Source organism: Vipera berus, assembly GCF_964194415.1.
Source record: "Vipera berus genome assembly, chromosome: 6".
In the NCBI taxonomy this organism is placed as follows: domain Eukaryota; kingdom Metazoa; phylum Chordata; class Lepidosauria; order Squamata; family Viperidae; genus Vipera; species Vipera berus.
This window is the reverse complement of record NC_138208.1, coordinates 27,358,357-27,370,622: the sequence shown is the minus strand read 5'-3', so window position 1 is coordinate 27,370,622 and position 12,266 is coordinate 27,358,357. Positions and strand designations below refer to the sequence as shown.

The window sequence follows — 12,266 nt, the reverse complement described above, 5'->3', positions numbered from 1 at the left end:
GTGTAAAGCACCTGGTGTTGTAGGAATGAGTGGCATAGTGTATACTGTGTATATAAGCAGCAAGTTCACTGAGAATAAATGTGGTGAGAAGTACCTAATATGCCATTTTCCCTTAAAGACAAAAAACAACAACCAAGGGGCCACTAGATGTCAACATGCAATACACAATGCACGTCAAGTTCAAATATTTGCTTAATTCAACAATTACTATAAAATAAAAGGAAAATCAGTTTTTTAATAATGATTAAAACATAACGTTGGAACTATAGTAATTTAGCTATCATAGAAATGTCATTATTTATTACATTATTTAGGTATTACATTGTAAATAAATATAAATTATTTATTTGTAAATAATTAAAATAGTTACTGAGTCTGTATAACAAGTCACTCCGTCACTTATTTGCTTAGTTAATCACTAAACCCATTAGAGACAGCATAAAATATATAGACATTTAGTTGTTTTTGAATTTGTGTTTCTGAAAATGCAATCTGTGCTTTAGTCTCTCTTAATTTATGAATTTAAAACTAACTTGTAATTTGTTTTTCTATTACATTAAATTATAGGAACTGTTATAATATAGTTGATATTTTAAATCATCCAGAATCATTTTGGATAGTAAGATGGGTGGCATACAATTTTAAATTTAAATAAATAATAAAAAACCAGTCTGTCAAAATGTTATTAAATATTTTATTTTATTTTCTATTTATATTCATTTTTAATACTTTCCCTTTTTCCACATACATATTGCCCTAAATTGTAATTTTATTTCAAAGGTTCAGGAAATTATCCTTTTATTTGCTTTTGATAATTTTAAGTGATATTTTAATACTTTATCATAATCAAATAACAAGACTATTGTGTTAATAATCTGCTTAATTTGGAAGCCATTTCTGACATGTGCCTTCACAAATGCCAAATATGTTTAATTATGGCATCCTGATCTTTTTCCTAAATACAATGAACCTAAATTTTTGTGTAGCAGTGGGAGAAACCGTTTTTAAGGGATGGTACATTTCTTCCAGTTTCTCCTCTGAGAAGTGGGAGCTGGGTGGAAGTTTATTAAAGTAACACAGTTCCAAGTCTCAACAAAAACCAAAATTTTTCAGAGAGGTTGCATGTCGGTGGCAGCAGACTCAGATATAAACTTAAGATATAAATTCTATGAGTTGATTTGGTTTCTGATTTGGAGGTAAATTTTCTTCAAAGCAATTTATTGTAAACCACTTAGAGTCATTTTAAACTGCAAGAAGGATGGCAAATAAATTTGATAACAATAATTGATTAGTTCCTTTATTGGAATGGATATACAACAGAACATCATGTTGTGCTCTTCTATGTAAATTACAGTAGTTTTTAAGATGTTTCATTTAGGTTTGATTAAATTGAAGTATAATTTAAAGACCTGTTTGAAAGAACTGCTTAAAAATGAACACACTAATTCAATTCTCTTTTTAATAGTAATGTTAGTAAAAGTAACAAAAAATAAAAACTAATGCAAAAAAGAAAAAAGAATAGAAAGTGTGGAAAACAAAAAATAGAAAAGGAATATAGAAAGAAATGATTTCCCCCTTTATAACAAGTTATGAAAAATTTAGTAACTTGCAGTATAACTTTCTCTTACAATACAACTAATGATCTCTTCTTCCCATGTGTCATCTCTTATATATAAATCAATTGTTAGAGCCTCATGATTATGGTCCTGGTGTAAGCTAAAGTCCATTAAGGGTCACCAGAAATAATAACATTTTAACCTTGATCAAATAAATCAGCTATATATTCCTCCTTTTACCTCTAATAATCTTGATATTTAGTTCCTTCCAATAATGTTCTAGAATTTTATTCCTTTTTATTTTTTCTTTGCCCATTGTCACAAAAGTTTTCAAAGCTTTCACAAGCTTCTTTTGTAAATCCAATGTAGGAAAATTATCCAAGTTATTCTCCTGGTTTGTATTAGTTATTTCAATGATTAAGACATTAGCTGGTTTCTTTTCTATGTCCAGTGTAACATTTTTACTTTTTGTCACTCTTGTGGTCTGTTATTTGTAAATCCACTTTCAACTCAGTCTTGATCTTTTCAGGTAAAATTTGTTCCTCTTCCATAACATCTTTTAAATGCAGTCTCTATAGAGGCAGACACACTTAAACTTAACTTTTGGGTTCATTGTTCAAAAATATTCTTCAGTATGTCAAATATTAAAATATTTTACTCCATTCTATATTAATAAATCAAATTTAAGTGTACTTTTGTTTTTAATTCTAATCTTTAGTTCCTTATGGTTTCCTCTAGTGTCCAACCTTCAAAGTCTACCTTGTAATATTTTTAAGAGAATTCAAAACATAATTTTCCCACAGTAAATATTCTTATAATTAAATCCAAAATCTTATTTCAAATTTATTTCAAATTTACCTTAGTATGTAATTTTACAAAATTAAAATTATGATTTGCTATTTATTTTGAAATAATTTTAAGACATTTAAATTCTTTCACTAAGGATTAAAGAAGACTTTCCCAGTGCTATAAAATGTATTGATCCAAAGGTTTCCTTAAAAGTAATTAACAAGCAATTTCTAAAAGTGACTAGAAAAGGATGTGTGCAAACCTAGTATCCGTTGAAGGCACTAATCAAAAAGATGTCTATTTTAGAGCTCTAAACCCACTGGTGTCTTGTGGTATTCTCAAAGGATCAACTGTGTGGAACATTTGAGGGCAAACTCATGTCCTCTCCTTGCTGTGAGAAGAATTATAAAGAGCTGGTCTACTTGTCTGCTCTTCATTTTGCTGATTGTAGCCAACCTAAAGCTCCATGGAAAGAGATAACAATTTACTTTATAGTAGAACTGCCTGAAAGCTTGGGCAATACAGTAATTTGGGTGATAATCAACTTCTTTTCCAAACAAATGTACTTTATACCCTGTCAAAAAATCCTCTCCGCTCACACTTTGGCTAAGCTATTTGTGCAGGATGTCTACCGGTGGCATGGTGCTCCAGAAAGAATAATATCAGATTGTGGAGTCCAATTCATTTCACTGTTTTGGCAGGAGTTCCTAAAACTCTTGGGACCCCTCAGGGGCTCAGCTCCTCCCATCATCCAGCTTCTAATGGTGCCTGTGAACCTATGAATGGGGTTTTGGAGCAGTACCTTAGGTGTTACATTAATTACTAACAAGACAATTGGGCAGACAATTTTGCAGACCTTCTCCCTTTTGTGGGGGTCGCCTACAATAACTCAGTACACAGTAGCACCAGATTCACTCCATTTAAAGTGGCTAAAAGACAGAACTTTATATCTATCACTGAGTTGCCTCAGCCCCCCCCCTCAACTGAATCTCTAAAAGAGTCAGTCACCCTACTACAGAATACCTGGCCGGTGGTGAGAAAAACTTTGGATGAAGCTAGGGAAGCATATAAAAAACATGCCAATAAAAAGTACATTAAGCCAAGGACTTTATAGTAGGAGATAAGGCCTATCTATCTACCAAATTCTTAAAATCTAGACAACCATCCAAAAAATTGGGGCTGAAATATATTGGTCCTTTCCTCATAAAAAAGATTATTAACCTAGTGACCATAGAACTTGAGCTGCCAAAAACGCTCAGATCGTACACCCAGTGTTTCATTGCAATCTTTTGAAACCAGAGATCATGTCTTCCCTACACACTGAGTCTCAACCACCCCCTGAACTGATTATGATTGAGGGAGAGCAACACTTTGAAGTCAAGAACAGTTTGGATTCCCATATACGTCGGGGAAAACCCAGTACTTGGTAGCATGGAAAGACTTTCCTCCCTCAGAGACTGAATGGCTTGATTTCCAATGTATTAAAGCCTCTAGACTGCTTAAAAAATTCCATATACAGTACTGAGATAAACCTTACTGAACTATCTGCTAATTAGAGACTTTCTGTTTTTCTGTCCTTCCCCTCTGTTTTTATTCCTTTCTAGGACTAACGTCTTTGTCAAGGGGGGGGGCAGAATGTCAGGTCTGCCAGGCTCAGCTTGGTGCCTCATCAGCATCCTGCCATCAAAGGCTAGAAGGGGGAGGAGGATAGATAGACAATAAAGCTGTGTGTATACGTGATGGGAAACAGGGAGGGGGGAATAATAGGTGATAAAGATGAGAGATGCTCGGAATCAGTTTGTACCAGCATCCAAGGCCAGGTGCCATGAAAAAGAATATGGAATACCTCAAAACATCTCAGCACTCTCAAAGCTCTTCAGCAAGTTTTGATTGGATGAAGACAGACTGTCATGGGGAAGGGCTGGTATGAGGGGAAACGTTTCTGTATTTTTTTGAGTGCAGGAAACCCAGACCTAGTCTGACTTTACTGCAGCTTTTTAGTAAAAGAACCTTTCACTTCAACCAAATGGATTTGACGATCTATCTTTCCTAAGGGAACAGATTGGGGCAGGTCTGCTGTATGCATAATTTTACCCTGGCCTATATTTTGTAGAAAACTATTAACCCAATGTATGTTCTTGCAATGTCTTATATATACTTATTTCACACACTCAATTTATACACTCAGTACAAAAGGTTTTTTGGATAATGCTTTGGATTTAAAAAATAACCTTTTTTTGTATCTTTTTAAGGAGAGAGATGTTTATTGTTTTCTGCTGTCTGCAAAGAACTCAAGAACATGACACTTGCCGTTTGCTGGTATATTTTAGTATTTATGATACATAAGCAATTTATTATCAAAAGCAATGGGTGATAATATAGATTTAATAAAACTTTTGCAGCTGAACAGTAAGCAGTAACAGGTAGGCTGTGGTATAATGATCTTTCCTTTTTATGCCTGTGTTATGACTGTATGCTTGCTGTTTTTCTGTTGTAGTATCTCCTAGAAATGAAAAGCTTAATATTACCCCCTGAACATATTTTAAAGCGAGGCGACAGTGAAGCGATTGCTTATGCTTTCTTTCACCTTCAGCACTGGAAAAGAGTCGAGGGGGCTCTGAATCTCTTACACTGTACGTGGGAAGGCAGTAAGTAATTCACTTTCTTAAGCAGGTGGCAGGAAGTGAATGCCAAATGCTTTTAGATATTTGTCTTTGCAAAGAAGCACCAAAAATAAAAGCCCTTTCTGCTTAGTTCAAAGTACTATTTAATCATACAGTGACTGAGCATGTTTTAGTTGAAACTGTAATAGATAATTTATATACAGGTATGCCCGAGAGAGGCATCATAAGATCACCCCCAATTTTATGACCCTTTTTGATGAAGTTGTTAAGCAAATAACTGCAGTTGTTAAGTGAGAAATCACATGACTGCAATTTGTGACCTTCCCTATTGGTTTTCCATTTATTTCACCTGTTAGAAGCCATCTGGGAAGGTTACCCATAGCGATCGCATGACTGTGCAACACTGTGATCGTCATAAATGCACAATGGTCGCCAAAGTGCCCCAATCACAGTCAGGTGACATCAGGGATGCTGACACTCATAAGTGCAAGAGCCAGTCATAAATCACTTTTTGAGTATAGTCATAACGTGGGTGACCAAATGAATGGTTGTAAGTTGACAACCTGTATATAATATAAGATTGATGTCATTTGGACAATAGAAGAATATTGTTAGTAAGTTAGAAGACTTTCCTTAAGTTTACTAAATTAAATTGGAGCAGATATCCAAATCAAGGCAGATGCAAATTTCCAGCAGAATAATGGCAGTCCCAGAAATGGTCAAAACTCTTAAGAAATATAATGGTGCAGTTTGGTGCCAGACACCAGAATGCTGATTGGAGCTGCTCAGCTGGTAGCAGCATTTGACCAACTTTGAGCTTTAAGTTTAAAGCTTTGAGCTTCACGTAAACAGCATCATACTTGGATAGTACTTGGATGAAAGACTTCCAGAGTTCACCAAGCCTGTAGAGCAGACTCTGCCCTGAGTCCTTGGGGAGAAGGGCAGCATATAAATTTAATAAATCTAATCTAATCTAAATCTAAATCTAGATTGAGAAGCTGAAAAATATGGTGAAATGGGAATGCACACTTTCATAGCCTTCCTGTTTCTAAATGGTTATTCAGAATACACAGCAATGCAAAAGTAACACCTCTCTGGAAATACTTTCAATTTGTTATGGTTTTTCTAGGATTGGGAGAGATTAAACCTTGAATTTTGAATAAAATCTTGAATAAAACCTTGAATAAAATCTTGAATTTTCAAGATGGTGGCAACAGAGGAAGCATGGTTACATCACTGGGAGAAAAGTTGCTATTAAACTAAGACAAAATGGTAGGAGGAGAGGTGGAGAGGGAAAGATCTCATAGAAAGAGAAAAAAGACTGGAGAAGGGAAAAGGAGAGGAAAGATTGGAGAAATTAGGTGGAAAACACCAAAAAAGGAAGTGGCCCGCAGCAAACTTGCCTGCTGAGAGAACCCAGCTGCACTCGAGAGGCCTACCAAAGAAACCGGAGGCCCATTGAAGAGAGGTGAGCAGAGAGGCAAAATGACTGCAGGCTGCAAAATGAACCAGTGGAGAACAAAGAGGCAAGCTGGTGAGTGATTGGAGCCAGCTGCAGAATGAACTGAGAGGAGAGTCAGCTGTGGGGCAGAGAGGAGACCTGACTGAGGGCAGTGGAATGACTGGCAGAAAACAAAGAGGCAAGCTGGTGAGATAGCAGAACAGGGAGGAGAGCCAGCTGCAGAGAGGCAAGCCTACTGTGGTCAGTGAACTGCCCCAGGTGGAGGACTTGTGGAGGACTTGATCAACATTTTCTCTCCAGTGAGATCAGCAGCCCCCCCCCACACACACACCTCCTGCTAGCCAGGCAGACCTTCCCAGCAGCCTGTCTGGAGGAGACAGAGGGCCTGGAGCAACCCATCCAACAAAGGCTGAGAGAAATTGGTGGTGGCAGAATTAATGGAGGGAACAAACGCAGCAGCAGAATTGGTGGAGGGGAGATTGCAGCAGCAGAGACAGGCAGCACAACAGATCTGTAAAGCTGAGTGGCCGGCTGAGAGAGCTGACCAGAGCAGAGATGAAGTTGAAAAGACTTGAGCACAGAAAGACAGAACAGAGCTGGCAGAGGAAAACCATAAGAGGCTGGAGCAGCAAACAATGGAAGTGAAGGCAACATTTAAGCTTGAGGTCCCAATAGGAAGGGAGGGAAGACCCCTATAGAGAATAAAAATAAATACAGGCCAGAAAATAAAAGATAAATAAATAGGCAAATAATAAGGAAAAGTGTGGAACATTAGAAATCAAGGAAGAATAACATTAATAAAGAGGCAAATCTTAAATAATAAGGTAGGGAGAAATTGGAACTCAAAAACTTTTAAAAAATATAAGGAGGAAAAAGATAAATAAAACTAACATAATAGTAAGCAAGTTAAATAAATAATAAGGTAGAAAAACAAGCACAAAAAAGGCAGGAAAAGGGATAGAAAAAAATAGGCATAATTACCTAGAACAGAAGGTAGAAACATAGCTAAAAGCAAATACACCAATCAAAAAAGAGAGATTTTCAAACAACAAACTGATGGAACAAGTGATTGATACTATTGTTGTATGCAATACATGTTTCAAATTATACATGTATAAAATGTAAACTATGTGGACTACTAGAGGAAAAAGTAAGGAATCTAGATGCAACTCTAGCCAAACTCTAACCTATGCAAGAAAGCTATTTCCAAATCGAACCAAATAATGAACAAATAACTCCCAGAGTATTTGACCCTGCTGATAAACCCTTGAAGGAATAGAAATGGATGTATGTCACACATACAAGGAAATACAATAATCAAAGAAAGAAGCAGCATATATCTAACAAAATGCTACTGCCCAATCTAATCCAACCAGAAGCAGCCCCATTAAAACTGAGCAGTCGATTTCTCCCCCTAGATGAAAATACGCAGACCCACATCCTTCCCCTCAAAGAAAACATGCAGACACCTAGAAAAGAAACATCGCCAAGTATTCCTAAAAAGTCACATCAACAAACACACCTGACATAAATAGAAAAACTGTCACACTGTACCCCCCCCAAAAGGAGTGATGGTGATAGGAGAACCAGCCATCTGCAGACCAGACATAAAATCTAGGGAGGTATGTTGTCCCCCTGGAGCAAAAATCAAAGATGTGGCTGATAACCTAACCAAAATAATTAGGCCCACAGATTACTACCTTTCCTCCTCCTTCACATTGGGACTGTGAATGACACAACAAAGGACCTGAGTACAATATTGAGAGATTATAAGCAACTAGGCAATAAGTTAAGGAGCTAGGAGTATAGGTAGTGCTCTCATCAGTACTCCCAACGAAAGGTCAACACCCATTGATGGAAAAAAGAATTATAGAAATAAACCGCTGGCGCTAAAGGGTTGGTGTCGCCAAAAAAACTTTGGTTTCCTGGACCAGGGACTGCATTACCTATGTAAAGGACTCTTGCAAGGGATGGGCTGCACCTCATGAAAACAGGGGAAAATGTGCTCGAAAAAGACTGGCCCAACTCATCAGAAGGGCGTTAAACTAAAATTCATGTATTATTTATGGCCTCCACTGTTGTCTGCACACATCTGTTTCTAGTAGCTTTCAATTTCTTGCACTTTCCAGTTTTCCAATTTAAAGTTAATGTGTTTGTTGTTTTTAAAGAGAAAGCTGCTATACTGCAGAATAAAGCTTTATTTCTAGAATTCCTTGGAACTCACATCCAAGAAATAAGACTGCTAGATACAGCTCATTCATTTTGATATGCATCTAGAAAAAAGTTAAGTTTTTGAAGGGTGTAGATCAGGGGTCGGCAACCTGAAAAAGCAAAAGAGCCACTGGGAACCGGTTCCATTACACATAAAAAAAGTGGGAGCCGCGTGCATGCGTGCACGCACGCGCATGCACAAAAAACTTTTTGTTTCTTGTGTGTGCGCAGACACGCGCGCGCGGTTGCCACTTTATGTGTGATGGAAACAGTTGCGCGGCGGCGACGGCCCATTTGCAGAGCTGACATTAATCTGGCACCCAGTCAAACGGTCACCTCCTTATTGTGATGCCATCTTTCAACCACCCGCATAAACCTTTATGGCAAAGCTTCCCTAATCTTAGAAGTACAGGGAGAAAGAAAAGCAACACGGGGAAAGGCAACTTTTTTCCCCCGGCTCCACAAACGAAAAGTGCCGCGCGCCTGAGTCTCAGAGCATGCCTGAAGGGGAAGTGAGAATCCAGGCGACGGGGAGGCCGAGTGTGTGTGTGTGTGGGGGGTGTTCATTCTCCCCATTTCTCACAACCAGGTCGCAAGGGGCTTTGCCCTCGTTGCCTGTGGATGCGCAGGACAAGTCCTCTGTCCAAGCCACGCTCAAAAAAAAAAGTTACTCCTTAGCCGAGCGCCTCAGGAAACAGCATCGGTGGCAAAGATGGGTGAAGACGAGAGATGTTTCCCCTCACGTAAAACGCCTAGTGTTATACTGTGTTTCTTTTGGGGGGCGAGGTGGGGGGGTGGAAGGAGGGGAAGGGGAATCCATTTTATTTTATTTTAAAGGAAATGTAAGCTTGTTTGTCATCAACATCAGACCGCGACAAGCCTGACTGGCTTCTTTTAAGCCCCCGGTGGAGGGCCGCAATCAATGCCTTAATCATGGCTTTTAGCATTTCCCTTGCAAATCCGCGCCGTTTGGACTTGTCACCGGGCGCGTGGATGGTGCCAAACACACCACATTCAAGGCTTTCCAGGAAATAGTTGCAAGCTGAACAATAGCGCTTCAAAGCATAGGGCGCTCACCATCACCACCACCACCCTCTGCGCGCGTGTGCCCCCGCAGGTATAGAGAAGGTATGCGAGGGATACCGGCGTGCCCAGGCCCTGGTCAGTTTCTTTAGAAACTGGCAAGTTATGTGTGCTCTGTAATATGTAGAGTTTAGTAACGGGCCGCGGCAACTTTCCATTCGGAGAGCTGTGCGCGCACCTCCACCCATTCGGAGAGGTGCGTGCGCGGCACCACCTGTTTACAGACCTGCTGCCGCGGCCCGTTTGCAGAGCTGCCCGTTCAGGCGGAGGTGCGCACGCACCTCTCCAAAGTTTTGGAGAGGTGCACGCGCACCTTCGCCCATTCGGAGAGGTGCGCGCGCACCTCTCAGAATGGGCAGTGGCACCGTCCGTCGGGAAAGCTGCCACGGCCCGTTTGCAGGCTGCCGCCTTCCTCTGAAGGCGGCAGCTCTGCAAACGGGCCGCAGCTGCTTTCCCAACGAGCGGTGCCACTGCCCGTTCATGCGGAGGTGAGCGCGCAGGTGTGCGTGCACCTCCACCCATTCGAAGCAGTGCGCGCGCACCACTGCCCGTTCGAAGAGGTGCGCGCGCACCAGGCGACTGGGAGCCGCAGGAGACGGCTCAAAGAGCCGCATGCGGCTGCAGAGCTGCAGGTTGCCAACCCGTGGTGTAGATGAAATAGTGGATTACTCTTTATCTTTTCTTTTTGATGCAAGTATATACTATAAGTGTTATATGGATGCATATGTTTTGGAGCTCAGTTCACATTTCTGTCTTGTTAAGTAAATGATTTTTTGCTTTTAACTACTTTGGCTTCTGAGAAAGTTGTTTTATAACTGGATATGCTAACTTTGGTAACTGTTTTATAAATAGAGACACAACCCCTATATCAATAATTTTGTGAGAACATCCACAAAATCCTCTTAGAATCCAAATAACCCTACCACCACTAAAAGACTAGAGGGTATATATGTTAATTCCATTGTAATTAATGGGACTTACTTTTTAATAGACATGTTTAAGATATTTTGATGATCCTCCTTTGCTGTATTATTTATAGATGTTATTTCCTTCTAAAGGCAGGAAAATCAAATTCTTTTTTTTATTAAAGAGTTTTACAAAAACAAAGTTTTACAATATATCCCCAAATCCCCCCCACCCCAAACCCGCCCACTTCCCCCCCCACTTCCCAGAGCTAAAAAGAGGATTATAGTTATAGTAATCATATTCTAAATAAAAATTATGCATAATTTACAATTAACCAAATTCATAATGTGCTTTAACTCCCCTTTAACATAACTACAAACAAAGTACCAATAACAATATCCCACTAAAATCTACTCATAAGCTAAATGGAACTTTTTAGTCCCATATTTGTTCTGAATATAATCTATCCATCTCCTCCAAACTGAAATATATCTTTCCTGTGAATGTTCTTTCAAATAAGCAGAAATCTTAGACATTTCTGCAAGATTCGAAACTTTAAACACCCATTCTTCTATAGTAGGCAAACTATCCTTCTTCCAATATTGTCCCACCAGTAACCGTGCTGCTGTTATCATATTCAACATCAAATTAGTTTCTTTAACATCACAATCTACAACAATACCCAATAAAAACAATTGCGGAGAAAACTTTATCTTTCTCTTAAAAATCTTTTGAATGTTCCACCAAATTTTGATCCAAAAAGCTTTTATATTTCTACAAGTCCACCACATGTGAAAATAGGTAGCTTCTAAACTACCACATCTCCAACATTTAGACTGTAAATTAGGATACATGTTAGACAACTTCTTGGGATCCAAATGCCATCTATAAAACATTTTATAAAAATTTTCTCTTAAGTTTTGAGCCTGAGTAAATTTAACATTTCTGACCCAAATTATCTCCCAAGTGTCCAACGAAATTGGTTCCTGAATATTTTGTGCCCACTTTATCATACAGTCTTTAACCAGTTCCGTTTCCGAATCCAATTCAATTAAAGCATTATATATCCTCTTTATATGTGCACAATTTAAATCTCTAATTTGTTTTACTAAACTTTGATCTATAATTGTGATGCCAACCTTTTGATCTGACTTCCACCTAGCTTTCAATTGGGTATATTGAAACCAAGAGTAACTTATGTTTTTTTGTCTTAACTCATCTAATGATTTAAGTTGCCAATCATTCCCTTGCAATCTAAGTAATTCCTTATAAGAAACCATATCCATACTCACTCCCATAGATACGCCCTCTATCGCGTGTCCAGGAATTCCCCAAATCGGTATTTTATAATTTAACTTATAATAATACTTTTTCCAGACACGCAATAAAGCACTTCTAAGAATATGGGATTTAAAAGCCCTGTCCACCTTCTTATCGTAAAGCAAATATGCATGCCATCCATATACCAAATCCCATCCCTCAAGATGAAGTATTCTCTTATTAGTTAAATTAAGCCAGTCACTAACACATGTCAAGGCAACCGCACCATAATACAATTTCAAATTCGGCGCCTTGAGTCCCCCTCTTTCCCTAGCATCTTGTAAAATCTTAAATTTAACTCTTGGTTTTTTCCCC

General features: G+C 38.7%; 1 protein-coding gene across 5 annotated transcripts in view; it reads left to right on the top strand.

The window, feature by feature from the left end:
- ST7 (suppression of tumorigenicity 7) overlaps positions 1–12,266 on the top strand; it is a 189,005-nt gene that overhangs the window by 168,732 nt on the left and 8,007 nt on the right. For 4 of the 5 annotated variants that reach the window (XM_081331182.1, XM_081331186.1, XM_081331184.1 and 1 more), the window contains one exon: positions 4,843–4,993. In XM_081331182.1, the coding sequence (XP_081187308.1) occupies positions 4,843–4,993 (151 nt within the window). The remainder of the gene's footprint in view (positions 1–4,842; positions 4,994–12,266) is intronic. The other variant, XM_081331183.1, reaches the window with a different exon arrangement.